Source organism: Hyperoodon ampullatus (genome assembly GCF_949752795.1).
Source record: "Hyperoodon ampullatus genome assembly, chromosome: 6".
In the NCBI taxonomy this organism is placed as follows: Eukaryota; Metazoa; Chordata; class Mammalia; order Artiodactyla; family Ziphiidae; genus Hyperoodon; species Hyperoodon ampullatus.
Genome location: NC_136919.1, coordinates 34,155,961 through 34,176,596, shown reverse-complemented (window position 1 = coordinate 34,176,596; position 20,636 = coordinate 34,155,961). Strand labels below are relative to the sequence as shown.

The 20,636-nt window shown below is 39.9% G+C and overlaps 1 protein-coding gene across 2 annotated transcripts in view; it reads right to left on the bottom strand.

Annotated features, from left to right (window-relative positions):
• The window catches only part of ELP1 (elongator acetyltransferase complex subunit 1), a gene marked incomplete at both ends in the record, with an annotated part of 57,785 nt that overhangs the window by 6,298 nt on the left and 30,851 nt on the right, over positions 1-20,636 (bottom strand). For both annotated transcript variants that reach the window (XM_079706069.1, XM_079706068.1), the window contains 8 exons: positions 623-734; positions 1,431-1,544; positions 3,067-3,127; positions 3,682-3,744; positions 15,482-15,543; positions 17,645-17,846; positions 19,310-19,407; positions 20,336-20,459. In XM_079706069.1, the coding sequence (XP_079562195.1) occupies positions 623-734; positions 1,431-1,544; positions 3,067-3,127; positions 3,682-3,744; positions 15,482-15,543; positions 17,645-17,846; positions 19,310-19,407; positions 20,336-20,459 (836 nt within the window). The remainder of the gene's footprint in view (positions 1-622; positions 735-1,430; positions 1,545-3,066; positions 3,128-3,681; positions 3,745-15,481; positions 15,544-17,644; positions 17,847-19,309; positions 19,408-20,335; positions 20,460-20,636) is intronic.

Genomic DNA, 20,636 nt, shown 5'->3' with positions numbered 1-20,636 from the left:
TTGTCTGGGACTCTCACCCCAACTCCCAAAGCCCAGTTCTAGGTGGCTTTCTTGCAGTTTCTGATTGCCCCACACAACCTCACAGGTCTCCATTCTGAATTCCTAAAGCACAATTTGGTTTAAATATATAATCTTGCATTATATACTTTTGTTTCCCAAGGAAGAGTACAAGCTCTTATAACTCACATCTCCTTAAAAGGTTTTGGTAACATCCACTACAACTAGCTCGATTATACTTCTGACTAGTTGAATTCTGAATTGAAGAAGTGTGAAATCTTTTCTCTTTATAATCTTTATATTTTTCTCAGTGCCTACACATTGCAGTCACTTAATATTTCTTAAATGAATAAAGTCAGATGTCATATGTAAATTGAGTACCCACTGTAAGCGCCATGTGGGTTATGGGCAAACACATAGGCCACGAAGCTGCAGCAGAAAACATTTCAAAGCTGAGTCTAATCTCTTAGATATGCTGGGAAGGTCCTTGCACAGCTTCCACAGGGCCTTGAAGAATGTCCTCCCCCTCCTGCTGCACTGTCCTGTTGGAAGACTGACCTATTTACTTGTACTTTTTCCATATACCCAGGGCATGGTCAATGTGCTGAATAAACATGATACATACGCTGATATTCTGGAGTTACTGTGGGAGTATTTGCCACTCACGTCACTGCCACTCATGACACTGCTAGTTTCAGAGAAGAGATCTGACTCTTGACCGTGGGGTGCCTCATCATCTAGAAGAGAAGAACCAGATAGAATGAAAACTACCTGCAAAAAGAGGGTTTACCTTCAGAGGGGTAAGGGAACTACAGTTAATCAGGTCATATCTAAGGACATATGAAAACTAGTACAAAGTCGATCTCAAAATGAAATAAGATAATAAATACAGTTTTATTACTGTAAACTAGTACTTTACCAAACTTTATTCTTTTTACATAAAAAATTTTATTTATTTATCTAGCTAGCTAGCTAGCTGCGCCGGGTCTTAGTTGTGGCATGTGGGATCTTTGTTGCCATGTGCAAGATCTTCGTTGTGGCATGTGGGATCTAGTTCCCTGACCAGGGATTGAACCTGGGCCCCCTGCATTGGGAGTGCAGAGTCTTAACCACTGGACCACCAGGCAAGTCTTTTTTTTTTTTAAAAGCAAAGGAACTTCTGGAAATGAGATCACTGTGTAAATACAGTAGTCCGCTGCTCTGGTCAGGGTGCGGAGAGAATGTTTGGCAGAGCTCTCTGCCTGTTGGTGCCTGGTCCTGCCCCCAAGCTCTCCCCAGTACCCACAACAAAGACCCTCACGGACCCTCAGAGGCCTCGGACTTCCACTTGGCACAGTAATCACACTGCGGGAGGGACAGTAAGCAGCTAAGACAAGGTGCGATGCTGCCCCTCGCCACCCCCCAAGCATCAGTGTCTTCAGGTGGGCACTCACCCAGATGCACCTGCTGTGCTTGCTCCTTGAGCTCTCGCACCACCAATAGACGTGCTTTATGGCGACTGAATGTGGCTGTCTGAGAGTCCAGAAACGCCATATAATTTTTCTGGGCTAAGGGTGCAGATGGAAAATAATTTGAGGACGTTTAAACAAAGAGATAAAACTAGAGTGTGTGTCGGGGGGTGGGTAGTGAGGGAGTTGGAGCTTAACAAAGAAAAGAAGTTACCAGGTTTTTCAAGCAAGAATTTTTTCTTTAATGAGAAGTAACCAACATTGCTATAGGAGAAAGAACTAGAGATTGAGATTCCAGATCTTAAAGTTCATCAACATCATCCTAGAATACTCTCTACCACTAAACTTACAAAATCACCTGAACAAAAGACTTGGTATCTAACCCAAGAGAAGACTAGTAAATAAAAGGAGTGCATAGGAAGCTGTTAACAAAAATAGGAGGAAAGTCACTGAAATGCTTCTTAAATATATAAGTATTAGGTCTTTGTAGATGAACTGTCAGCACTTTTTCTAGGTTCTAGTTAGTGGAGAAAAATCCAAGTAAGAGTGGGCTAGATGGATTGTTATAGGGCCAGGAAGGATGCTTCCAGTATCCAGTTAGGAGTACCTAAAGTGAGTGATACACAAAGAACCCTCCCAGTTTTGAGTAGGACAGGGTAGTAGAGAGCAGGCAGGGTAAGAATATAAATACATGTTAATGTCAGAAAGGCCAGACATTACTTACAGGGTAGACTGTGCAGAGCTTAAAATCAACCTCTACTCCCAAAGACTTTTATAAGTCAAACTGATGTCCTGCTTTTACATTTTGCTTTTAAGGGATACAGTGAACACCAGAGTATTCTAGAACTGATAACACTCATCTGTTATCGAGGAACCATCTGCAAAGGTTCTTCTTTTTATTATTATTATTTTTTGGGCCACGCCACACAGCATGCAGGATCTTAGTTCCCCAACCAGGGATCAAACCCGAGCCCCCTGCAGTGGAAGTGCAAAGTCTTAACCACTGGACCACCAGGGAAGTCCCTTCTTATTTAAAAAAAATTTTTATTTTGAAAGTTTCAAACCTACTTAAAGGTTGCAGTAATTCAATGTACATACATATACCCTTCACTTAGATTTATCAATTATTAACATTTTGCCATATTTTTGGCTTCCTCTGTTTCTACACACACACATTTTTGTGGAACCCTCTGAGAGGAAGTTGCAGATATGATTCTTCCCTCTTAAATACTTCAGCATCTCTCTTAAGAATCAGGATATCATCTATATAACCACAAGACAATTATTAAATGCAGGAAATTAACCATTTGATACATTATCTAATATATTTGAGTTTACCAACTATTCCCAAAGATTCTTAATTGTATCTTATCACAGGTTTTTAACATTCAAATAAGTTATGTGCTACTATTTAGCAACTTAGCATATTTAAAAACCATGGTCAGAAGTAAATTTCACACCCAGTGGAGAACTCTGATTGACTCGATATAATGAGTCCTTTCATCACTGACATGATTAAAGGATGTAATAGCACAGGCAGTACTCTCCCGTCTCCGTCTCCGTCTCCCCCCGCAGTTCTATACTTCCAAATCAGGAATTCTATCTAAAATGTAACCCTCACCTTCTAAAATGGAAGGCTTTACGTTGGTTTCTATAATATCTGGTCTGTTATATTTATGTACCTAAAAAAAAAAATACAACAATTTTAGGCAGGAAAACGTCAAATCACTGGAAAGTTAAGATACTTGGAAATGGATCACTTTCAGAGGTGACAGGATATTTTCCAGAGGAGTAGGCCTCCTATAAGGTAACCAATGAAAACTCAATTCATTTCAGTAAAAATTAGTAATATTTCACATTTAGAGGACTAATTCCAAACATCAAGAATAAATTTTTTAAATGGTTTAAAAAGCACAGGGAGATCAGCTCGGTGCTTTGTGACCGCCTGGAGGGGTGGGATGGGGAGGGTGGGAGGGAGGGAGATGCATGAGGGAGGGGATGTGGGAACAGATGTATATGTATGACTGATTCACTTTGTTATAAAGCAGAAACTAATAAAAAAAAAAAAAAAAAAAAAAAAAAAAGCACTGCTTATCCTTAGACCAGGAACCTGAACTATTTCTAACAAATTTCAGTAGCTCGGAAGACAAAGGACTGCAGCTGACACTGTCTCCCCTGTGCAGGCTCTTGCTCCGCTTAGCACTTCATGCAGGGAGGGGTTTTGAAGTCCTCTTACCAGTCTCAGAGCTTCTTCCCAGGCAGCTCCTTCTAACAGCAAGAGCACAGCTTCTTCATAATCCTGACAGGGGAACATCAAGGAAGGTAACAGGCTAATGGGGCAAGTGTGTTAGATGCCACCATAATAAACTGCAAAACTGCGCACAGAGCTGCCTCCCTCTGCCTTTCCAGCCTATCACTCACAGTCCCAGTTGGTGGGACTGGCCTAGAGTACATGCTCGATAAATACTGATGCAAGAGACAAAGGAGGGGTGTCAATTCTGGAAGTGATCACCAAGCACAAGGTAAGCATCACCTCTCTACATCCCTGAGCATCAAAACCACGAGACAGACTGTTAGAAATGCCCATTTCCCCAGCTGCGCCTCCAAATCTGATTCCAGAGGTTTAGGTGGGCTCCTGAATTGACAAGTGCACACTCTGAAAAAATGGTAGACTAGAATAGTAATCTTCTAAACCATTTTTTCTTTTTTAATGTTTATTTTTTTATTTTGAACTTCAAACCTACAAAAAACTGATGAGTGTAATAAACACCTGCATACGCTACAGTCTTTAACCATTTGTGATGCTTGTACCCTTACCACTAAAAACTTTTGGTCATGTACCCCAATACATAATTACTTAATGTACTTAAAAAGCATATAAAACAAAACACATTTTTAAAAGATGAAAATATGAGACAACTGGCTGGGTTTCTTCAAGTAATCTATCATAAAAAGGGGGGTGTATACATTAGATAAAAGGGATTTAAAGGACATAACAAAATGCAATACATGTCCCTAGACTGGAATCTAATTTGGATCGATCTACTGTAAACAATTTTGGAATATTGAGGGAACTTAAATTGTAATTATTAGATGAATTAAAATGCGTCAACACGGAGAGATGAAGATCATAACCAAACACACCAAATTTACAAACAGAACAAACAGCATAATTTCATTTTGGTTAAAAATACGTGTGTGTGTGTGTGTGTGTGTGTGTGTGTGTGTGTGGAGGGGGGGTGGGGAAGAGACAGAAAGGAGAGAGAAAACTCTAGAAAGAAAACAGGAGGTGCTAATAATAGCAATCTCTGAGTGGTAGGAATGAGATGTTTTTATTTTCTTGTATTTGCTTTCAGCACTTTAAACAATCTATAATACATATATACTACTTTAAATAGGTTATTTTTAATTAAAAAGATTAATTAAACATTTTCTTCCGAGACCCCAAAGGATCCTTGCAGGCCTATACCATATGTCCCAGAGAAACACGGTAGGATGTGTTTTGCTTGACTGGCAATGTGTGAGTGTGTGTGTTTTACTGAGATTAAGTTCACATAACATACACTGAATGATTTTAAAGTGTGTAACTCGATGGTGTTTACTGTATCACAATGTTGGTAACCACAAGCTCTCCCTACTTTCAAAATTTTTTTATCATCACATAAAAACACTCCATATCCATTAACCAATCCCTCCTTATTTCCCACTCCTCTCACCCCCTGGTAACATCTAACCTGCTTTCTGTCTCTCTGGATTTGCCTAATCTGGATATATTGTAAAAAAGGAACCACACAGTAGGTGACTTTTTGTGTCTGACTTATTTCACTTAGCATATGTTTCTAAGATTTATCCAAGTTGTACCATCTACCAGTTCTTTGTTCCTTTCTTTCCCCTTAATTTATTTTTTTTGATTGTAGTAAAATTTAATATAAAATTTACCCTTTTAACCATTTACTGTACAGTTCGGTGGCATAAGCAAATTCACACTGTTGTGAAACCATCACCACCATCAGTCTCCAAAACTTTTTTTATCTTGCAAAACTGAAATTCTATATCCATTAAACAGTAAATCCCCATGTTCCCCTACCCCCAGCCTCTAGCAACCATCATTATACTTTCTGTCCAGATGGATCTGACAACTCTAGTTACTTCATGTAAGTAGAATCATACAATATTTGTCCTTTTATGTGACTTACTTCACTCAGCATAATGTTTTCAAGTTTCATCTAAGTTGTAGCATACATCAATTTTTTATTCTTTTTTATGACAATAATATTCCTGTGTGTGTGTGTGTGTGTGTCTGTGCATGTATGCACATATCACAATTTATTCATCTGTTCATCTGTCATTGATGGACATTTGGGTTGTTTCCACCTTTTGGCTATTATAATGCTCTAACAATATAAACATTTGTATACAAGTTTCTTTGTGGACATATGTTTCCATTTCTCTTGAGTGTATATTTAGGGGTGGAACTGCTGAATCTTATGGTAATGCTATGCTTAACTTTTTTTTTTTTTTTTTTTTTTTTTGCGGTACGCGGGCCTCTCACTGTTGTGGCCTCTCCCTTTGCGGAGCACAGGCTCCGGACGCGCAGGCTCAGCGGCCATGGCTCACGGGCCCAGCCGCTCCGCGGCATGTGGGATCTTCCCAGACCAGGGCACGAACCCGTGTCCCCTGCATCGGCAGGCGCACTCTCAACCACTGCGCCACCAGGGAAGCCCTATGCTTAACTTTTTGAGGAACCACCAAACTCTTTTCCACAGCAGCTGCACCATTTTACCTACCCACTAGCAATATACAAGGGTTCCTATTTCTCCACATCTTTGACAACACTTATTTTTCATTCTTTTGATTAAAACAATTCTAGTGGGTATGAAGTGATAGCCCACTGTGGTTTTGATTTACATTTCCTTAATGAACAACGATGTTGAACATCTCTTCGTGTGGTTAATGGCCATCTGTATATCTTCTTTGGAGAAATATCTATTCAAGCTTTTTGGCCATTTCAAACAAAATGAGTTGTTTGTCCTTTTGTTCTTGAGTTGTAAGAGTTCTTTACATATTCTGGACATAACAAGGAAACTATAAACCAATATTCCTTGTGAACAAGCACAAAAGCCTCAAGTAAACTTTCGAATCCACCAATAGAGGTCATACATTATGACCAAGTTGGGTTTAACTCAGGGATGCAAGATTGGTTTAACATTCAAAAGTCAGTGCAGAGGAGTGATCAAGATGGTGGAGTAGTAGGACATGAAGCTCACCCCCTCCCACAAATATATCAGAAATACACATACATGTGGAACAATTCTCACAGAATATCTACCAAACGCTGGCAGAGGACCTCAGACCTCTGAAAGAGCAAGAAAATCTCCATGTAACTGGGTAGGACAAAAGAAAAAAAAAGAGAGAAAGGAAGCAGGACAGGACCTGGGCCCTTGGGAGGGATCTGTGAAAGAGGAAAGGTTCCTGTACCCCGGGAAGTTCCCTCACCAGTGGGGAGATTAGCTGGGACAGACGGGGAGCTTTGGAGCCTGAGAGGAGAATGCAGCAACTGGTTTGCAGCAGCTACAATGGAGAGACAGACAGTGCCACCTCCCTGCACTCCCCAGCCTAAGACGCATGTCCTCTGGTATGGGCAGGGGCTGGGTGTGTAAACTCGGGCTTCGGAGATCAGACCCAGGTAGACAACTGGAGTGGCCTACACGCAAACAGCCTGAAGGGGCTAGAGTCTGGTGCACCCGCACCTGAGAGTGTACGTGGGAGGAAACCTAGGCTGCTTTAGAGGCCATGTGCCACTGTGTGGGCAGTGCGTGAGGGGAGGGGCAAGACCTGCCACTACAGCCTTTTTCCCTGCAGGAGCTCTCAGGCAGCAGAACAACGCCTACACGAGTTCCAGGAACGGTCACGAGCAGTGGCTGCCCTCTGGGCTTTAGGAGTAATCACCAGCTGTCACCACCACCCTTCTGGACTCCGGGATTGGTTGTGAGCTGCCTCTACTCCCTTCGCATGCTCCAGGAGTGCGCATGATCTGCCAGTGCCACCGAGAACCCCAAGACCAGGCACTAGCTCCCATATCTGCACAACCCCTATCAAGGGGATGATGGCCAGCACATGCTGAGGAAAGAAGCTACAGGTATCTGTAAAAAAAACAGCCCTCGTGGGACTTTCCTGGTGGTCCAGTGGTTAAGAATCTGCTTCCAATGCAGGGGATGTAGGTTCAATCCCTGGTTGGGGAACTAAGATCCCACATGCCACGGGACAACTAAGCCTGTATGCTCTGTAGCCTGCATGCCACAACTAGAGAGAAGCCCATGCGCCACAATGAAAGATCCCACATGCCGCAACAAAGATCCCACATGCCACAACTAAGATCTGATGCAGCCAAATAAATAAACAAATAAAAAATAAAAACAGCCCTCGCACCAAAAATATTAAACCCACATAAGATACACAGGGACGGACCCACATATAAATCACCCTCCAAGACAAGAGTAGCTAACTGTTTCTCCTAAACTCACAGAATAAGAGAAATATAAGTAAAATGAAGAAGCAGAGGAACCAGTCACAGTTAAAAGACCAAGAGAATTCCCCTGAGAGAACAAATAAACAGACCTCTTCAATCAAATAGACACCAATTTCAAAAAGGAGATAATGAAAATACTGAAAGAATTAAGGAAGGCTATTGACAGAAATGCAGAGTACTGTAAAAAAAAAAAAAAAAAAAAAAAGAACTAGAAACTATAAAGTGTAACCAAGAAAAATTAGAAAACTCATTTGTGGAGATGACAATTGAACGAAAAGCAATGAACAGCAGAATAAATAATGCACAAGAACAAATAAGTGACCTGGAAGATATCAATAGAATAATGGAAATCATCCAATTAGGACAGCAGACAGAAAGGCAAATTAAAAAAAAAAAAAGAATGAAAGCAATGTAAGAGACCTATGGGATAATATAAAGCATGCCAATGGGGATCGAAAATGTATTTGAAGAAATTATGGCTGAAAACTTCCCAAACATAAAGAAGGAAACATATCCAGGTATAGGAAACACAGAGAGTCCCAAACAAGGTAAGCCCAAATAGACCTACACCAAGACATATTATAATACAAATAGCAAAAGTTAAAGATAAAGAAATGATTCTAAAAGCAGCAAGAGAAAAACAAAGAGGTAATTACAAGGGGACCCCCATAGGGCTATCAGCTGATTTCTCTACAGAAACATTGCAAGGCCAGAAGGGAGGGGCAAGATATATTCTAAGTCCTGAAAGGGAAAAGTCTGCAACCTATGATACTCTACCCAGCAGATTATCACTTAGAATAGAAGGAAAGACAAAGAATTTCTCAGACAAGCAGTAACTAAAAGAATACAGCGATACTAAACCTATCCTAAAGGAAATATTGAAAGGTCTTCTCTAAATAGAAAAGAATATATAAGAAAGAGAAAATCACAATTGGAAAGCAAATCACCTAAATAAGCCAGTACAGAGATTAAAAAAAAAAATTTAAAAAATTTCTGTGAAAGTGATGATAACCACAATAAACAGCAAAAGGATGAACATGACTATGTAAAAGAAGACATCAAAATCATAAAATGTGGGGGAGGAGAGTAAGAAAATGTAGATTTTTTTTTCATTTCCTAGAATGTGTTTGAGCCTATATGACTAGCAGTCTAAGGCAAGCAGATACAGGACGGGGTTAACATAGTGGAAAAACAGGTTAACCACAAATCAAAGACATACAATAGATTCAAAAAACCAAAAAGAACATAAGTATAACACAAAAGAAAATCATCGAACCACAAAAGATAAAAAGAAAAAGGGACAAAGAAAAAATATAAAATCAACAGGAAAACAAGGTTAAAAAGGCAATTAATACATATCTATCAATAATTACCTTAAATGTCAATGGACTAAATGCTCAAATCAAAAGACACAGAGTGGCAGACTGAATTAAAAAAATGAGCCTACAATACCTGCCTACAAGAGACCCACTTCAGGGCAAAGAACACACAGAAATTGAAAGTGAGGGGATGGAAAAAGATACTTCATGCAAACGGAAATGACAAGAAAAGTGGGAGTCACAACACTCATATCAGACAAAATAGACTTTAAAACAAAGTCCATATAGATGGATAAAGATGGACACTATATAATAAAAGAATCAACACAAGAAGAGGATTTTACACTCGTCAACATATATTCACCTAATATAGGAGCACCCAAATACACAAAACAAATATTAACAGACATAGAGGGAGAAACTGACAGGAATACAATAATAGTAGGAGACTTTAACACCCCACTCACATCAATGGACAGATCTTCTAGACAGAAAATAAATAAGGCAACAGAGATCCTAAATGATACAATAGAACAGTTAGACTTAATTGATATTTTCAGGGCATTTCATCCAAAAAAGCCCATAATACACATTCTTTTCAAGTGCACATGAAACATTCTCTAGGATTGACAACATACTAGGGCACAAAACAAGCCTCAACAAATTTCAGAGGATAGACGTTATCTCAAGGATCTTTTCTGACCACAATGGCATGAAACTAGAAACCAACCACAGAAAAAGAAATGAGGAAAAAAATGATTACATGAAGACTAGACAACATGCTACTAAAAAACCAACAGGTCAATGATGAAATCAAAGAGGAAATTAAAAAATACCTTGAAACAAATGACAATGAAAACACAACCATACAAAGTCTATGGGATGCAGCAAAACCAGTTCTTAGAGGGAAGTTCATAGTGATACAGGCCTTACTCAAAAAACAAGAAAAATCTCAAATAAACAATCTAACCAACAACTTTAAAGAATTACAAAAAGAACAAATAAAAGAATTACAAAAGGTAATTCATGAAGTAATTCATGAATTACATGAAGTCGGTAGAAGGAAGGAATTAATAAAAATCAGGGAGGAAATAAAATAAAGATTTAAAAAACAACAGAAAAAAAAATCAATAAAACAAAGAGCTTGTTCTTTTAAAGGGTAAACAAGATTGACAAGCCTCTGGCGAGACTCACCAAGAGGAAGAGAGAGAGAACCCAAATAAACAAAATAAGAAATAAAAAAGGAGACACGACAACTTATACTGCACAAATACAAAAAACCATAAGAGAATACTATGAACAATTATATGCCAACAAACTGACAACCTAGAAGAAATGGACAAGTTTCTAGAAACATAGAACCCACCAAAATCGAATCAAGAAGAAACAGATAATTTGAAAAACCAATCACTAGAGGTGAAATATAGTCTGTAATTTAAAAAACTCCCTACAAACAAAAGTCCAGGACCAGATGGCTTCGCAGGTGAATTCTACCAAACATAAAAAGAAGAACTTATACCGATCCTTCTCAAGCTCCTCCAAAAAACTGAAGAGTGGGGAACACTCTCAAAGACATTCTATGAAGCTGCCATCATCCTGATACCAAAACTGGACAAAGACACCACCAAAAAAGAGAATTTCAGGCCAATACCTTTGATGAATACAGAGGCAGAAATTCGCAACAAAGTGTTAGCAAACTGAATCCAACAACACATAAAAAAGATCATACACCACGACCAAGTGAGATTCATCCCAAGTTCCCATGGATGGTTCAACATATGCAAGTCAGTCAATGTGACACACCACATCAACAAAAGGCAAGACAAAAACCACATGACCATCTCAAAAGATGCAGAAAAGCATTTGACAAAATTCAACATCCATTCATGTTAAAACCCCTTTCCAAAGTGGGTATAGAGGGAACATATCTCAACATAATAAAAGCTATTTATGACAAACCCACAGGCAATATAATACTCAATGGTGAAAAGCTGAAAGGCTTCCTGCTAAAATCTGGAACTAGACAAGGATGCCCACTCACACCACTTCTATTCACCATAGTATTGAAAGGCCTAACCACGGAAATCAGACAAAAAGAAGCAAAAGGTATCCAAATTGGAAGGGAAGAGGTAAAATTGTCATTATATGCAGATAACATGATCCTATATATAGAAAACCCTAAATACACCCCACAAAAACTACTAGAACTGATAAACGAATTCAGCAAGGTAGCAGGATACAAGATTAACATACAGAAATCAGCTGCATTTCTTTACACTAACAATGAAATATCAGAAAGGGAATGTAAAAAACCAATACTTTTCAAAATCACAGCCCCAAAAATAAAATACTTCGGAATAAACCTGACCAAGGAGGTGAAAGACTTATATGCTAAGAACTATAAAACATTAAGAAAGATAACTGAAGATGACTCAAAGATATGGAAAGAAATCCCATGCTCTTGGTTGAAAGAATTAATATTGTTAAAATGGCCATACTACTGAAAGCAATCTACAGATTTAATGCAATCCCTATCAAATGACCCACGAAATCTTTCACAGAACTAGAACAAATAATCATAAAATTTATATGGAACCACAAAAGACCCAGAATTGCCAAAGCAATGCTGAGGAAAAAGAACAAAGCAGGAGGCATAACCTTCCCAGACTTCAGACATACTAGAGAGCTACAGAAATCAAACCAGAATGGTTTGAAATAAAAACAAACAGACAAATGGATCAATGGAGCAGAATAGATAGCCCAGAAATAAATACACACAACTACTGTCAATTAATCTTCGATAAAAAAGTCAAAAATATATCATGTGAAAAAGACAGTCTCTTTAGCAAGTGCTGTTAGAAAAGTTGAACAGCCACATGTATATTGATGAAGTTGAAACACACCCTACACAAAATAACCTCAAAATGGCTTGAAGACTTAAACATAAGACATGACACCATAAAACTCCTAGAAGAGATCACAGGCACAACATTCTCTGACATAAATCATACCAATGTTTTCTTAGGTCAGTCTTCCAAGGCAATGGAAATAGAAACAAAAATAAACAAATGGGACCTTGTCAAACTTACAAGCTTTTGCACAGCAAAGGAAACCATACACAAAACGAAAAGACAACCTAAAGCATGGCAGAAAATATTTCTAAACGATGCTATGGACAAGGGTGTAAATTCCAAAATATACAAACAGTTCATACAACTCAACAAACAACCAACCAAATCGAAAAATGGGTATAAGACCAAAATACACATTTCTCCAAGTAACACATACAGGTGGCCAAGAGGCACATGGAAAGATGCTAAATAGTGCCAATTATTAGAGAAATACAAATAAAAACTACAATCAGGTACCACCTCACACAGGTCAGAATGGCCACCATCTAAACTCTATAAAATAACAAATGTTGGAGAGGATGTGGAGGAAAGGGAACCCTCCTACACCACTGGTGGGAATGTAAGTTGATGCCATTGCTATGGAAAACAGTATGGAGGTTCCTCAGAAAACTAAAAATAGAATTACCATATGAGCCAGCAATCTCACTCCTGGGCATATATCCAGACCAAACTGTAATCCAAAAAGAAACATGTACCCCTATGTTCATAGCAGCACTATTCACAATAGCCAGGACATGGAAACAGTCTTAATGTCCATCAACTGATGAATGGTTAAAGAAGATGTGGTACATATATACAATGGAATGCTACTCAGCCATATAAAAGAACAATGGTATTTGCAGCAACAAGAGATTATCATACTAAGTGAAGAAAGTCAGAAAGAGAAACACAAATACCACATGGTGTCACTTATATGTGGAGTCTAAAATATGACACAAATGAACGTATGTACGAGAGAAACAGACTCACACTCACAGAGAACAGACTTGTTTCCAAGGGGGAAGAGGGTGGGGGAGGGGTGGAGTGGGAGGTTGGGGTGAGCAGATGTAAGCTACCATATATGGAATGGATAAACAACAAGGTCCTACTGTATAGCACAGAGAAGTATATATTCAGTATCCTATGATAAACCATAATGGAAAATAATATATAAAAACAAATGTATATATATGTACAGCCGAATCACTTTGCTGTATAGCAGAAATTAACACAACATTGTAAATAAACGATTATCCTTCAATTAAAAAAAAGAAAAAACGTCAATACAATTCACCCTATCACTGGTCTAAAAACAAAACAGAAAACATCTTAGTTTAAGAGGCAATCAGCAAACTTCAATACCCGTTCATGATAAAAACTCTCAGAACCAGAAATAAAAGGGAATTTCCTCAACACAAGTGGGCTAGGATTGGCACATTTTTTCTGTAAAAGGCTAGAGAGTTAATATTTTAGGCTTTCTGGGACTTTCATCCAGACTGTCTCTGTCACAACTCTTCAACTCTGTGGTTTTAAGTGCAAAAGCAGCCACAGACAATGGGTAAACAAATGGTGGGGCTATGTTCCAATAAAACTTTATTTACAAAACAGGTGGCCAACGAGATTTGGCCCACAGGTTATAGTTTGCCAACTCCAACAACAGCCCTCCCAGTTTCTCACACCTATTAACTCCCCAAAAAGCTAGCAAACATCACACTTAGGGTGAAAGACTGAATTTCTCCAGCTAATATCACTCACTGTAGACAAGGCCAAGAGTTAAAAACTCTATAGGGGTCCATACTTACGGAGATTCCTACACTTTTGTGAGTTTTTACCTCCAGGAGCCCTACCAGAACTTCTCACGGTGACTGTGTACTTCTAGCAGGGGGAAGGGAAAAGCAGACATCTGAAAATACTGATCTTAACAAGACCTGCACTCAAATGATTTGGGCAGAGCCTAATCGAAGTGGGTTTTACCAGGGCCTGACCAATGTGGAGGCAGGGAAATACCCAACTCCAGCCCCCTCTAACCTTCCTGTCCTACCTAAGGAGTGGACAAAAACTGAGAAGCACTGGTGAAGTTCACAGATGAGGTACATGCTCACTTAAAGACTGACAGCTAATCACAGGACTACAGAACACTTCTCCTACCCAACCCTCAGCCTCATCACCATATCATTAAAGACCTATTTATCAGATTTGCTTTTACCCAGTATATCACACACATGAGGCTTTGGACAGAAAATTACAAGGCATACAAAAGGGAGTAAAAAACAGTTTGAACAGTCAGAGCAAGCATCAGAACACGACTCTGATATGGCAGGGATGTTGAGATTGTGAGGCTGGGAACTTAAAATCAGTACAATAAATATGATAACACCTCTAATGGAAAAAACAACGTGCAAGAACAGATGGGTCATGTAAGCAGAGAGTTGGAAATTCTAAGAAAGTCAAACAGAAATGTTAGAAATCAAAAGCAGGCATCTTATCCATTTAATTAACCATCTTAGGTGGGATATATCTTCATGTTTTCAGCTCAATCACCCAACATATTTTCTTTCCAGGATCTAATGATATCACAGTTACCTTCTTTCACTCACTCTTATTACATGAAAAACAATGAAGTATTTTAAAAGCACAATTTTGTTATGCAGATGTGCCCACTAGTGACAACTGTAACAAACACTTTCTCATCAAAGGCCAAAACCCTAGAAGGCAGGAATCCCTGGTATTAATTGTGTACCTGTGTCCTGTTAAGTCTGTGACAGCACATAGGCTTTATTATTTTCATAATAAATCCTAGAATTCTATCAAAAGCTGTTATAGGTACTTATCTTTATAATCTGGTGAAAAATTGGAACCCATCAAGCTGTCCGAGGTAAAAGAGACATTTCCAACAGAAAGAATGGGAGTGAAAGCCAAAAAAGGGTGCAACGCTACATCACTTTGGTTGAGAACAGTCTTTTCTCATTGTTTCTACTTTGGCAAGTTAATATACAAGGTATAATCCCCTTCAGATTTAATTTATACTTTCTACCAAGGTCAAGCCACTAGTGCATATTATAATAGAGTTCTTTGGTATTCTACCTCACAGCAAGTGTAATTACTTAGAGATATACTGAATTTAGATTTCCAAGTCAAGTCAGCAACATGGGAGACCCTCAGGGCAAATACTATCTCTGGATTTCCTAAATACCCACAGTTCCTTTAATTTTCATGATCACTAAGGTACGACTGGGAAGCCCTTGCTTGTTGACTGGGGGTGGGGGAGAGGGTGTGGACGGGAGGCACTGAGTTTACCTGGGCGTACTGTTCCAAAACTGTGGCTGCGTCGCCGTGCTTCCTCTGCTCAGCTAGCTTTCCTGCAAAGACAATAAGCATCTGAGCACAGTTGGCTTACGAGGAACGGTATTCCCAAAACTCAAGTTGAAACGGTTTTTGGTGGTACTATTTAAATCAAAATGTTCTCCTACAAATTGGAGACTGAGCTCTACAGAGTACACATTCAAAGTGAACTGCTTTAAAATAGCATTTTCAAAAGTGTTCCCCCAAGACTGCTCAAAGGATCATAAAAGGCAGGACCAAGAAACCATTCTCAGGTCAAGTACGTTTGTGAAGCACTGGGTAAGATAGAGTTAAGCGTTCTTTTGCTGAAATGCTTCATTAATATGTCTTTATTGTGTATCAAACTATATACTTTATGAATTTCTATGAGAGAGACAGGCAGGAATACCATGGGGTCCTATCTTAAATGGAAGTTACCATCAAAATTTAGCATGGGATGTGAAAATCACATAGAGTCAAACTCAGTCAGAAAAATGCTTACAAAGGCACACATATGGGAAACTGACCTAGCATCTCTCACTAATCCATTTTTTTCCTCTAATAGGAAGAGGCTGCTGTTTCTTTGGTTGAGCACTAGATGGGGGTAGTTGGCTTATGTCAGGGGTCTTGCAGTATCTTCAGATCTGAGACTCATACTCAGCCCAGTTGAGATAATTACACTATGAGAGGCACACAGAACCCAGAGTTAACTAAGGGGCTGGCAGAGTCACGTCTCCCATTTCATGCTAACTCCAGGGCATATTATCACTGACAAAACCAGGAAGAGTCACCTCCACTGTTTAAATAGCTATCTTTTCTTTCTTTTGGTGACTTGTGTAAACTGCCTAAGTTAAATGTACACATGAAGTGACTCCACCTTGTAACATTTCTCAAAAATCTTTGAGCACTGTCTTCTCCACCTTCTTCTGCTAAGCATCTGGGAGAACTAGGTGCACTCCATTATAAGGCATGACAAACAGCAAGCTAAGAGTTTGGAAAGAATGTAAGAGAAGATAAGAGACATCAAGAAAAGAACCAGAAAATTTAAACTACAAATAACAAGTTTCTAGAGCAGAAGTATCAACGGAGCCAGAATGAAGAGTTAATAAGGCTCAAATAAGGACTACTCAGTACTTGTAAAAAGAGTTTAGCTTGGAAACTCAAAGGGCTTATAGAAGAGTCCACAGATCTAATAACCAGAAAATGCCAGAAACAGAAAAGTGATAATCTCACACATTTTTATAATCCCAAAGGAAAAAAAAACAATGTGAAATTACTAAAGAGAATATGTACGTACATTGAACAGGATATAGTTTGGATTTTTTTTTTCAGGAGTGCTTTTTATGGGGAGATCATAACAATATTTACAAGACTCTTGGAAAGGTAAGGGGGAAATATACCAGCCACTCACTCACTTCAAGCACAGCTGACAGGGCCAGAGCCCCACCCGTCTCTTCTCCCAGGCACTCTGGGAATGCCACTCCACTCTAAGAAATCAGACTGTGGAATAACCTCACCTCCGGTTCAGGCAATCCCTAGATCCTGATACAGCTAAACTGCCTTTGCTTTCACACTGCTTATACATTTGGCTTCATTTCTGAAAATTGCTATTATGGTTTCCAGTGATCTATTGTCTATATTTGAACGGTCCCACCCCGAAATTCATCTTTATATTCTTGCAGGGCACATTGCTACCCAGCTACACCGTACTAGGTGTACCTGTAAAATGTGAGTTTGGTGAATGAGGTAGAGAAAAGTGTTAGCTAGGTCATTTCCAACTTTGAGTGTTCTCTCACGATTCCAGCTTTTCCCCTTCCCGAGGACTGGAATACAGATGTGGAGAAAATCCACCTTTGACTCTCTGCCTATGAGATGGCAGATCCGCACCATGGGAGGACTTGTCAGTGCCATGAGAGAGACAAACTGCTTTCTTTATTGTGCCATTGTATTTGGGGAACTCGTAGCAGTTCAACTTTTACTCTACCTAATAAGCCACTCCAAATTAACCTTTACCCATGCACATGACAGTGCACCAAGGTGGGCTGCCGCCTGACACGTGTCTGCAAAACTGCCAACCAAAACCACAGAGACACAAAGCCATTAGAGAAGTTATCTGGGAGAACCTAATGGCGTGTTTACCTGCCAGAGTTCTGCCCAGCCCAGCCAGCTGGTCTTTGGTCAAGTGAAGCTGGGCTGCCACACAGAGAGCTTGCTGCCAACTGCCACAAGCCAGAAAGGCACTGAGAGCTTTCTCGTGGGCACCACAGCGGGCAAACACGAGCCCTGCTGGCTCACAGAGGTGCTCCTGCAGCAGGTGTTCCCCGTAAGCAATGCTGATGTCCTGGGACAGGAAGAGACAAAGGGTTGGTGAGGAGAGGTGATAACTGTTCTTTTAAATCTCCAAGGTAGGCTGCCTCGGTCATTATACTTGAAACTCCCTGGAATGACTTAGAAAAACCCTGTGGATGACCAGTGAATTCAATCTTTCTTCCATTCAAAACCTTACTGAGCATGTGCCATGTATTCATACAACAAATAATTACTGAGTACTATTCAGGGCAGCGGGAGTAACAGCAAAGCAAAAAATAAAGCCAAACAAAGCAAAAACAAACAAAAAATAAACAGTAACAAGGAACACTCCCAAGTTCCTGCTCTTGTGGTGAAAGAGTACAGACTTATAAACACACTGTGGTCAACAGCATGATGGCAGGTAGTGGTAAAGGGACAGAGCGATGGGAGTGCTATTTCAGAGGGCTGTGAGGAGAAGAAGCCATGTGAAGAGTTACGGGACAGTATTCCATGCCAAGAGCACAGAAAGCACCATGGCCGTCAGGCAGGAATGGGTATGGAACGCACAGGAAAGAATAATAAGAAGGCTGGTATGACTGAAACACGGAGAGCACAGGAGACGAACAGATAAGGCAAATGAGAGCAAAGAGGCAGGCTTTGGCCAAATTCTCTACTCCCCAGGCTCAGTATTAGGCAGGGAAACAGAGGGACATAACACGGGGTCCCTGCCCTTAAGGAAACCCACAACCTGGTGGGCAACAAATCAGTAAATAGCAGATTGATAAATACCATCCCCAAGGTTAGAACAAGGTGCTCTGAGAGCTCAGTGTTAGGTACCTCAGCCAGGAACGGCTTTCTGGCAGAGGAGACCCGAGAGTTTAGAAGGACAGGAGGGCTAAAGGAAGGGGAGGTAGAGGGCTGGCAGAGGCAGCTGATGCTAAAGAAGCAGGCAGGGGCCAGATCACAGAAAGACGTGTGCAATCTGTGGACAAACTGAAAATGGTGGTGGTGATGGCACGGGCTCCATATCCCAGGTCGGCCACCTCACGTCCCAGGTCCTGAGGCAAGGTGGTTCCTCATTTGAAAATTGTGCACTACACCTACCAGGTTGTTGTAAGAATTATAATACATGTAGCTGATAAGCAAAGTATCTGCATATGAGAAAAGCTAAACAGATGTTCAAACAAACGAACCAAACTTTATGCAGAAATATATGGGAAAGATCAGCACTATTCAGGATGATCATGAGTCTGGGCTGGAGGAGGAGCAGGATGGAAACTGCCATGGTATTCCCGAGGAGGATCCAGAGACAACGCCTAGGTTTCTGGCCTGGGCAAGTTCTTCAGGAGAGGAACAGGTCAGGGCCTTTCTCCCAGATAGGAAGTTCAACATGAGGCTAATTAGTTTGAAGATAAACCTTGAATCCTAGGACATGTCAGGGACTCAGGAGTCTCATCCTTTTCCAACTAAAGCACAAAGCAAAATCAGGAGAGCCTCACATCACATGCTACACACCTTGTACTGCTGCGAGTTTGGTGGATATAACTTCAGAGCTTCGTTATACAAGTTTTTATCTTTTATTAAGTTTAAGCATTCTGGGAAGTACTCCGGTCCTACAGGAATAAGATTCATACACACACAAGCTTGAGACTTGGGAAGCATAATGGATTTCATTTCTACCAATGGTCCCTACATAAAATCAACAAGGGACCTTTTTAAGACCTGCATAATTAGAGTATCTGGAGAACGGGAATGCAGGAGTGTGAGCTTTAATGAGCACCACTGCAGATTCTGAGGTATGAGAAGCACCAATTGGAATCAGAGTTCTACTTAAAAGGAATTTTACACTACCCCTGATGAATGACCATCCAGCCCAGTGTTTGCTCAGCCTCCTTAGTAAGAATCACCTGGGGAGCTTATTAACCATACACGCACTTGAGTCCCAGCCCAGCCCAGCTGAATCAGATCCTCCAAGGAAGCCAGAAGCTGAATGCTTAACAAGCACCCCAAGTGACTCTTCCTTGTCCCCGTCTCAGCCCTTAGGAAAGAGTCATAACTGCTGAAGCCTGAGGCTCCAGTACTGGTCAGGGATGGGGTGAAGCACAACACCCGACATCGTGCTTCTTCGACTCCATATCACTGCCAATCAAAACTGGGTCAGGGCACTGCCAGTAGGCATGGCCACTCACACAAGCTGGGTTTCCTTCAGGTGTCTGCAAACACCACGAGAAGAGTGAATTATCAACCAATTTTGATTTTAAGACACTGAAGTGAATTTCGAGGATGATCACTCTTGACTCAAAAGCATCTACTCTATCTTCTTAGCTATGGAGCTCCTCCCGTTCATTCAAAGACATTTGCTTTACCCTCAGCTTTTCAAAACATATGATAAAAATAAGGTGCGGGTATGTAATTGTTAACATTTTCAGGTGTGGAAATTGAAATCAGTCTGTCTAAACTAACATTTGATTGCAATTTATACCCTCCCTAGTTCCAAAGAATATTTGAAGCAGAAATAAACATACTAACCCTCACACTTACCACATTTGCTGAGGTGGCCAATGGCTTTTTCATACCGTTTCAAGTATTTGTCTATAGTGAACCGCTGATAATTCGTTTCCATTTTCTTAAGTGTATTTAGAAATGGAAGGTATTCTTTGGGATCCTAAAAATTAAAAAAAAAAATTTTTGTAAAGGACAATTTTGTTGCTTGTGATTATATTACTTATAAAAAATAAACATAATAATTATAGCAATGAAATGAAAGCTACATCATTTTTGAAATATGTAGTGTATTAATATATTAATTATATATAAAACCAAACTACATAAAACCACTTTT